The following is a 10583-nucleotide window of genomic DNA, read 5'->3' on the forward strand; positions in this document are numbered from 1 at the left end:
TTTTATTGTACCTCCGTTCAAATTCTCTTTCTTCAAACTTTTTAAATGTCAGTTTCCGTTTCATTGCTGCATGACCTCATCACAGGTCATTGCTGAATGCCCTCATGACAGGTTTCAGCGCCTGGCCTTTGGCAGCCCAAATTCTATATTCTATTCCATATTTCACTGACTGTCTTGATCTAGTTACCATTTTTTTTCTATTTAGAATGCAAAGCTATTGTTTTTTTCGTTTTCTTAATTATTGTCTTAGCATTTACTATTTTTTTTAATTTTTTTTTATATTCCTCTTCAGTTTTCATGTCCTCCGTTTATTTGTCATCTTCTTTGTAAGAGCGAATGTGTTGTGCCTTAGTTCTCTCCTGTCTTATTTTGTTTTATTTTAGTCGCCGACAGATATATATGTCCTGTATCATATATATATAATATACATGTATATATATCTCCTTCACTCCTCACACCAATACATTCACTTCAGACAGACACAAGCTGCATCTTCTCAGCACAGACCTAAACATCCAGAACAAACAACCAACCAACCAGCCTTCCATCCTTTCACCCCCTCTCGTACACAACCCTGATAAAGGGATAAAGAGCCGCTTCTGTATTTAACCCATTGCATTACAGTTTTGTCTTTGTTGTTGTCGCCAACAGCGTGAAGAGTCTGCCGGGGAGCGTTATGCGCATCAACTGTTCGCGGATGAGTTCCTTCGAGAGGGACGATGTGTCCCAGGCGACTGCGCACTCGGTACGTTCTTCGTCATGTTGTTGTTGTTGTTGTTGGTACCCCTTCTAGTACTCTTTCTTCTTCTTCTTCTCGGTGTTGGTATCCTCTTCTTCTTCTTCTTGATGTTGATACCCTCTTCTTCTTATTCTTCTACTTTACCTCGTCATCTTGTTCTTCTACTTCTTCTTCTACCTCCTCTTCTTATCCTCCTTCTTCTTCTACTTCGCTTCTTCTTCTTCTTCTTCTACTTTGTCTTCTTTTTCTTCTTCTTCTTCTTCTTCTTCTTCTCGCCTCAAACGGTGATGACAGGTCACCGTTTTCCTTTCTTCATTCCATTTTTTTTTATTTTTTATTTTCTCTTCTTATTTAGTCAAGTCTGACCCTTACTTTTAATTGGATGTTTCTTTCAGAGGTTTCCATTTTGCTTTTTATTATATATATATATATATATATAATATATATATATATATATATATATATATATATATATATATTCAGGTGATCCCTCTTCATATGGAACAAGCCCACCAAAGGGGCCACTGATTTGAAATTCTTCAAGCTTCCAAAGATTATTGCAGCGTTCATTAGCAAGAAGTAACGGAAGTTGATGGGGAGTACAGAAGAAGAGATCACTGATTAAAAAGAAAGAACTAATTCACAAATTAATAAAGTAACATGATCTACTCTAAGGGTAGATGCGACACGTTTCTTGTGTGAGGAATGATGACGTGTGAGGAATCCCCTCAAAGCCTCCCTTATTAGGTGCATCTAAACGGCGGTTCAACATTTCTTAACTGTGTTGGCAACTTGTTGCACACATGCCACAAACAGGTTAAACACATGTCATAAACACATCACAAACAGGTTAAACACATGTCATAAACACATCACAAACAGGTAAATATGCTTCATAAATGTGTTGGCAACTTGTTGCACACATGTCACAAACAGGTAAAACACATCATAAACATGTTGCAAATATGTCACAATCAGGTTAAAAACATGTCATAAACATGTTTGCAACATGTTGTAAACATTTCTCAAACCGGTAGTTACATTTCAGAAACATGTTGGCAACTTGCTGCACACATGTCACTAGGAAGTTAAATTCATGCCATAAACATGTTGCATGCATCACAAACAGGTTAAATTCAAATAAACATGCTTACAACATGTTGCACACATCTCAAACAGGTTAAATACATGTCACAAACATGTTGGCAATGTGTTGCACACACACTGCAAACAGGTTAAATATATGTCATAAACATTTAGCAACTTGCTGCTCACACATCACAGATGTATACAAATCAATGACTTGATAGTCGAGACCAGTTCTTAAGTTTATCCAGAGTTTACATATTTATCCAAACCAAATGATCCTCAAAAGATATTATTGGGGAATAATTTTGAAAAATAAATGAATATTGAATCTTGGTAAAGCATTACAGAAAAGTAGTGGTTTCAATAAAAAGCAGTTAGTTTTTGTGTATGAAAAAGCAACAGACAGGACTTGTAATCTGAGTTGTAACTGCGTTCCCTCTTTGCAGTGTCGATCGGAGTTCTTGCGTGTGCCTGGAGTCCGGCTTCAGTCGACGGGATCGAGTAGCGACGGGTATAGTGCCGGCTCTTCCACTCATGACCTTCCATCTGACATCAACTCTGTGGGCCTCCTCGGCGTCCCAGGATTGGGACCAAGAGGTAATAAACCCTTGCTCCAACTCGGTGGTATGGATTGGGACAGCGACCACGCCACAGCAGAATGGGTGCAGACTATTGACATCAACGTTATCCAACCCACCCCCAACATCTCTCCGTGTGGGTCAGTTCGGAGTGTGTCTGATAATTCTGAGCTTGTCCGTCTGCCGTTACCTGGGAGGGGCCGCGTGACCTCTGTTCTGTCCATTGACTCTCCAGACTATGACTCTCGTTCTATTGGCTCTGACTCTGTCTTTCTTGAGGACTCTGTGGGTGAGACGGGTAGTAGTTTCTCTGAGAGTATGGATAGTGGCACCCCCTCTTTACTGGCTACCCCACAAACCAACCTTTCCCCTTCCCCTAGGTTCACGAGGCGCAAAGTGCAGTCGTTTCGCCTAGGGATCAATCCTGCTCACAGGCCTGCTTCTCCTTCTCTTTCAGCTCCTGTGCGCATGCAAACCCTAAGCAATCTCCACCGACCAGCCGAGCTGAGGGGACGCAAGAAGCCGCTGCAGCGCCAGAAGGTTCAGGATCTCTCTACGGCAGCCATTCCGGTGATGGGTGCTCTTTTGGTTCCGACGTTAGGCTCGAACCTAACTGCCTCTTGCGAACGGTTAGCTGCGCACTCGGTATTAACCAGCGAAGCTAGTTTGGGCAGCAGTCGCGGTTCGACGTCTCTGGCACCAACCAGCAGCGTAGAAGACGAGCCGATGTGCGCCGTGTTTACCGTGCCGGCTCTCCGGCGCACCAATTCTGCCACCACGCCGGAAATGAAAGAGGAGGCGGCGGCAGCATCTTTCAAACGTGCCGACAGTGAACAAAATCCAGCGGTAAGAAGAGCAGACAGTGCGACCGATCCGCAGCGACAATCAAGTGACTCCTCCAGCGGATCGGAAGCAAGTGACTCGGTATCATTCCACTTAATGGTACCCGAGCTCAGTGTAGACATTCCGAGTGCAGACACGAGCAGAGCCTCTACTCCCACTCTCTCCCCTCTGGCATCACCCATCGCTTCTCCCAGAACCTCCCGCATCTCTACCTCACGCTCTAACTCCTTGGAGCCTACTCCTTCAATCAAGAGAAAGGGCAGCAAAAGAGGAGCCGGAGGCTCTGGCAAGGGCAGCGGGGGCCGCAACGGGAAGAGGGTCCTGAGGCGACAGCACAACGTTCAGTGTCCTCCCGTCAGCCCGACCTTCAGGCACGACCCTCCTGTAAGTCAGTCCTCACTCCCGACTTACATGGAGGAGGAGGACGACGACGACGACGGCGATGACCTTCCTCCCCTCCCCCCTGCACCCCCGAGCTCCCCCTACCCCTACGCAGCGTCACCGACGACGAGTGTGGGGGGTGGCCGCCAGAGTCTACAGCGTGAGGATTCCAGCCCTTCCTCACCAACACCACCCAATAACGTCATGGAAATGGAAACCTCCTGTTAACGCTCATTCTCTTATGTGTACGGTCTCATTGTCACTTTGCTTAATCATGGGTTTATAAATCTGTATATTAAGGTCACGACAGTAGCCTCATTGAAGTATAGACACCGATTATTAAGCGTATTAGTTGTATTAGATGTGATGTATTCAAAGCCTAACATAAAAACTTAAGAGCTCCCAAATCTGTTCTTTCTTTAGCGAAAAGAAGCAAAAAGTCTCGCTGGCATTTCAACGCTGATCTCGTTTAGGTTTTGGCCCCCTAACATAGTTCCAAGTTTTTTACCTAGTGGCATATATACATACATACATACATATATATTTGTTTTCTATGTTGATCCCTTCCAGCTGGTGCGACGTTGCCAAGCAAGCAAGCAGGGCTCTCAGTCCAGCGCTTTCTGAGTTAGCAAACTGAGTTGGCCTTAATGACAATATAACGCTAACTTTGTTGGCTTCATGACAGCAGCATAATAATAATAATACTAATACATTAGTCAGAAGTTGATTTAGTATTGCGAACTATATTTGCCTCATCCTACTCAGACCCTGGATATGTTTTCGCTTGGACTTATTATGAAACTGCTTTTTGTGCTGTTCAGATGAAATACGGAAATTGTAATCACAGATACTGTATTTTATGACTTGGAAACTGTATTGATTGTAAAACAATAGTCTTCTTAATTAGGTTTATATACATATATTTTCTGAAGGTCAAAGAATGTATTTCTCTCTCTGTCTTTCTCTCTTTCTCTTTCTCTCTGTCTACAATTCAGCCGCTGTTTACACTTAAGAAGTACTTCCTAAAAAGAGAAAAAATTGAAGACTGTATTGATTACCCATCTCATTCTCTGTTGGAAATCAGTATTATTACCATTATTATTACTATAATATTATGATTATATTACCCGTTTCATCATAGCTGTTATATTAGAAGCCGCCTCTACACCGTTTACGTTGCAGCAACTTCTCGTTTGTATATGATTGTTATTGAGAGAGTGTCATCAAACTTATGAATATCGACTTTTTTGCCTCTACCACATTCCTGAGACGTTATGATTTCTCTCGTATCATTGTTGTCTTCATTAAATCTTAGCTGCCAAATGTTATTACGACTGTAGCGCGAGTATACAGTTCATTAATTATACATTGACTTGATTTCATCTCCTCATAGACTTGTATAGAGTTTGTCCAGATGCGTTTATTTGTTTGTTATTAGAATTTCCGTTTTCCTCCTTTCTTTCCTTCCTGTTTTGTGTCTCTCCACATTTCGTAGTCTTAGGTTTTCGTTTTATTCCTCATTTTTGGTGGAACACGATCGATCCCGGTTGTTTATAGAGTTTATATATCTATGTGTGTGTGGAAAAGCGCTCGACATGTTTGAGAATTCCGAAGACAACTTGGACCTATAAGGCTGAAGCCGAATTTTCCCAAGGTTCGAAAGAAGCATTGACTCGTGGAAAATAGAAATAGAAATAGAAAAAAAACCAAGATGGAAGGAAACGATGCAAAATCAGTGTTCACGAACGATGGTGTGATCTGTTACGAATAACTTTGAAGTAACGAAAACAATCATTGCCGTTGTTTTTTTTTTTCTTTATTTCTGTACAAAATAAAATGTTTTTAAAAAATAAAGAGGGTTCAGAAGGGAGTTTTTCCTCTCAAAATAAGGCAAAACAAATGAAGTCATTCCTTGCCCCCCCCCCCCCCCCCCTGTTTCTGTGATGACCAATAGTGCGTTTATTGCAAGGAAGATGTTTGTTTTGTGTCCATTGAAGAAAAAAAACAGGATTGTGTTAGAAATGTGGTTTAAATCAACGCCAGAAATCATTCATGCAACCCAAGGCAGATTTTCATAGAAAAAGAGTGACGTGGGAAGAAAATGATTAAAGAAAAAAGAAAAAAGTAATTTGTCATAAAGTTGTCTTGATCTGAAGAGTATGAAGAAAAAAAAAAACTAAAAACTATGAAAGATACAGAAAATATTGTTATGACCATCACTTCCTATTGTTTTTGTTTTCAAGGCTCGTTCATTACAACCAAAACATTTAAAAAAACAGCCAAACAATCATAAATCATTGCTGAAGGACAAAAAGAAAAACAAAAAAACTCCCTTTTGTCAACGTTGTTTAATTTCTCTCTCTCTCTCTCTTTCTCTCTCTTTCAATTCCACACCATTCTCACGCCGTCGGTGTTGATAAATCAAAATATATAAATATATATATATATTATATATCCCATGCTGAAGTGTCCTATGCATTGTTGTACGTTTCCTGAATATGAGAGAAGTGGTAGATTTGCATTTTATAGTTTCTCTCTCTCTCTCTCTCTCTCTCTCTCTCTCTCTCTCTCTCTCTCTCTCTCTCTCTCTCTCTATGGGAGAGATCTATTCTCACAGTCATGTCAAAGTTATTTCAGTTTTCAACTCCTCTGAAGAAAAAAACTCTAATTCCAGGATTCATTTTTTTACTGTTTTCCTGACGTGTCTTTCCTCACCTCCCTGTGTCGCTTTCCCTGCCTTTACTTTCCCTTCTTCCCATCTCTCTCTCTCTCTCTCTCTCTCTCTCTCTCCTCTCTCTCTCTCTCTCATTCGACTTTCCCTCCTCTCTCTCTCTTCCAAAAGCATTGGACTCCACTTCGTCTCAAATCCCCATCGATTATCGCTGCTCAGTCTTCTTTAAAAAAAAAAAAAAAAAGAATTAAAAATCTAAACTTCCCTTTGCCGTTTCGTAACCTCTTTCTTGAAGCTTGGTAATTCATCATAGTTCTCTTAAGAACAAGAAGAAGAAGAAGTAAAAAGAAGACGAATCTAGTGTTTTATAAGTATATATATATATATTCAGCAATAAGCTTTGCATTGAATCTGCAACATCTCTCTTTCTCTTTTTCATCACACATTCCCTGCCCCAGGTAATCTGTAAGTCAGTGTTTATGTTTTAAGATGTTTCTCCTCTCGAAGTGGCAAATAAAAAATAAAAATAAAAAAAAACGAGATGGATGCCTTACGGATAAACTTCAGCAGCGCCAGCATCATTCATCAGCCTTCCTCGTCATCCAGTACAGAGAGATCATTCATCGATGATGGATGCGCGCTAAGAACACAAAGAAGAAAACTTGAAAAAGAATATATATATAGATAGAGAGAGAATTTCTGTCCCCTCACCCCCTCCCCTTTTGTGAATTTGGTGGTCAATTCTTTATATATTAAAAAAAGGCAAATATATATATATATGAGAAATACAGGAGAAACTCATCACGTGACTTTGGAAATGGAATTATTGTACAATGCTTCAGTTGGGTTTCATGCTTGCTCCCGGGTGTCATGGCGTCCTCAGCTCAGAATCAGCTGTTCGCGTGCTCCAGACAGACCTTACTCTCAGTCACGTATACGGATACATATGCATATATACACACCTGTACACCTGTAGCATGCATATGTATCTCGTACACGCAAGAAGTATATTATATAAATAAGCTGTATATCAAAAAAAGAAAGAGAAAACTGAGAATCTCTCTCTCTCGAGGCTGGTGGGAACTGATGACGTCACGGCCGATCAGAATGCTGATGGTTTAGACGCAGTAATTCCCTTTTCTTAGTCCCATTATGATTGTTTGTTTGTCCGTTCGTTCGTTCGTTTGTTTGTTTATGAGTGACTTGAGCTTAGACACACATCATGGCGACAAAGCGTGAAAGGATGCCATTACTAAGAATGATTTATATTTGTTTATAAACTTTATAAAGGATAAAACTGAGCTGGGCTAGTTTCATTTCGTCCCATTGAGAGTGGTGGTTGGCGAGCCGTTGCAGAGGCTTCCTGTTACTGATTACTACTACTGACACACTTCTCTGTAAAACCAGGTAAACAACTGGTTTCCTTTCAAAGATATTCTACATAAAAGACTAATAATTAATAATATTCATCTTAAAATGCGGCCAAATAGAAGTAGACAATGTTAATAGCATGGTGGTGGGCTGCCAGATATTTAACCGGTCTATAGTTGCCAAAAATTCACTATAGCAGCGCCCTCTTCCCTCCCCAAGGACGCACTCGGGGGTCCTTGGTTACACCAGTCCCTAGGCTACAGAATTCGAAATTACGACAGTCCAAGAGACAGAAGATTAATGAAAACAATGGTTGTCAACGACAGAATTGTCAAAATGTTAGTCCACGATAAGGAAGTGTATGTATTTTAACAATGAGAATGAGGTTACCCTCAGTGAGACCCTATCCTGTTGATTCAAGATCAGTTGCTCAGTAAGGTCCAGAGAAGGAAAAGTACAGAAAAAGATGTAGTAAAGTATTTACGATAATCATACATGGTAACGATTCCTAACGCCCACTGAACCTTTAAGAAGTTCGAAATTCCTAAAACAAAACAAAATCGAAATCTTAGGAAATATATAGGTGGGAAAGGACAAAGCTAAATGTATCTAAGATTGATTACAGACTATAAAGTTACAAGACAGTGAGGCTATAAAAACTAGATATTAATCAAACAAATACAGAAAGCTAACCTGAGTTTCGTCTGTGACAATCAGCATTCTATTATGATACCCAAATCGTGTGGGCGCCTCAGTGTCGTGGTTGGTATGGTGTTTGCTTCCCACCTCGGTGGTCGGGGGTTCGATTCTCGGCCATTCCATTGAGGAGTGAGAGATGTGTATTTCTGGTGATAGAAGTTCACTCTCGGCGTGCTTCGGAAGTCACGTAAAGCCGTTGGTCCCGTTGCTGAATAACCACTGGTTCCCTTCAACGTAAAAACACCATACAAACAAACAAACCAAATCGTGTGGAGAGCTTAGATAAAGAATTCTGGCAAGCATCACTGCTCATGGTTTGAGAGAAACGACCTTCAGCCATATTTCTATTTACTTTTGCGAGTCTGAAACTCAGTATTTACCGAGAAGTCCAGAAAATCAGAGGGTCGACAGTAAGTAGGCCTACATTGAAAATATATCCATTTACCAAGTTTTTCTGTGACATATTCAGCTAATAATGAATTCAACGTTTAGCAAAGACAGAATCTCAAACAAGAAACAGCAGGTGTGCATAGTATACTACACTTGATCTATTGTAAGCACAAGGAAAAAGCCTAGCCTATAGTCTCAACACTGGACTCTCAGAGAGCTCCCCCACCCACCCCAAAAAAATATTGTTCTTAAACTACAAGAGAATAAAGTAAAGTTTAAGAATTCTGGCATCTTGGTGAGGTAGTCACAGAGGGTGATGACTGTTGATTTATAAGAGACAATAACACAATTCAGATTTGCTTGGACAACCAAGCTGCAATGGTCACTATAAGCAGCAATGCTCGATGGAGCTATGAATTTTACTGAAGGTTTCATAGCTAGAAGTGGTTTGGTTTGCTGATCGATTTTGCAAAGTTACCAAGTTGGTGAAACCAATTGTGAACTTAAGCAAACAATCACAAGAATATACAGGTACTTAGAGACCAGTTAAATGTTGAAGTTACGATATATTAAAATTAAAGAAAGATCGCTGGATCTTATCTATGATATATAGTTTTGAAGCCTACCACACACTCCCATTTGAGAAGCAATTATATTTGTTTTAATATACATGCTAGTTACTTTCTTTGGGAGCAAGGTATAAGGACTATATATTTTACAGCAAAATACCCATCACCATTTCAAACACGCCACAGCAGGGTCTGCTAACCAACGGTATAAACTTCTTAACTTTTGAGCGAAAGGAACTACGTTAATGAAGAAGTTACCTGTAAGTTTATATCAGCAAATAACAAACTGGCACCTTGAGAGAATTCCAGCTCGATGGTTGCTATGCCGAAGTCAGAACCTTAGCAACCAGGTCGCCACAATAGTTCCAGTTGGAAGTTACTCTAGACCTCTGAAAGTTTTAAAACAGCAGTTGAAGTTATCAGCTGCCTTTCGATAACGATGCTGCTTACGTAGAGGAATCATTACTATACAGGTGTGTAAAAACAAGTGGAGAATTTATCTCTGGGATGGGTACTACATGACGGATTACTAGTGTCAACAAAAGAAGGTAAGTTGTCTAAAGCTTTTCGCCATTATAGCTTAATGCACCCATTCCTTTCCTTCTACAGCAATGTACTTGAGCTGATTCCTCTTACTTTGATAGCAGTCTTTATCTACAGGAGAGAAAAATTTATTAGATAGCAACATAAATGCCTCGCTTTTCCAGTGTTTGTCGGTTTTAATGGTTTAGGTATGACGACGAAAGAAAATTTCAGTGATTTGTGATAGGGGTAGAAAACGGAGCCATTACCAACATGTAATGGGTAACTATACAATAAATTTTAAGTCATTCCAGCTTTCATTAATTTGTATGTTTTTTGTCGTAGTTGTTGAGATACGATTTAATGTTTTATGGTTATAAAAGACATCTAAAGTAACATTTAATTTCTGAAGATTATTAAATGATTCGTAGGCTATGGAGATGCCTCATGTGGACCTGTGGATTTCGGGCAACCAACAGAGTCAGGTCAATTCCTGTAGAAAAGATAAGAGGGTCCTATTGAGGATTACCTAATTTAAGCTTCCCTCATCTTATGTTCAGTACTTTGAAACTTCTTCCTCCTCCTCCTCCCTCCCTGCTCCTCCTACTACTAACTCATCCTCTTCCTTCCCCTGCTCCTCCTCCTACTCAAACTCATCCTCCTCCTCCTCCAACTCATCCCCCTCCTCAGACTCATCCTACTCCTCCTCTAACCTCTCCATATATCTATAT

The 10583-nt window shown here is 40.3% G+C and overlaps 1 protein-coding gene across 7 annotated transcripts in view; it reads left to right on the top strand.

The window, feature by feature from the left end:
* LOC135202104 (uncharacterized) overlaps nucleotides 1–7602 on the top strand; it is a 438359-nt gene extending 430757 nt beyond the window's left edge. For 6 of the 7 annotated variants that reach the window (XM_064231603.1, XM_064231446.1, XM_064231520.1 and 3 more), the window contains 2 exons: nucleotides 652–745; nucleotides 2275–7602. In XM_064231603.1, coding sequence (XP_064087673.1) covers nucleotides 652–745; nucleotides 2275–3858 — 1678 coding nt within the window. In that variant the 3' untranslated portion in view covers nucleotides 3859–7602. The remainder of the gene's footprint in view (nucleotides 1–651; nucleotides 746–2274) is intronic. The other variant, XM_064231830.1, reaches the window with a different exon arrangement.
* Nucleotides 7603–10583: the final 2981 nt, after the last annotated feature.

This window comes from Macrobrachium nipponense, chromosome 11, assembly GCF_015104395.2.
Source record: "Macrobrachium nipponense isolate FS-2020 chromosome 11, ASM1510439v2, whole genome shotgun sequence".
NCBI classification, from domain to species: domain Eukaryota; kingdom Metazoa; phylum Arthropoda; class Malacostraca; order Decapoda; family Palaemonidae; genus Macrobrachium; species Macrobrachium nipponense.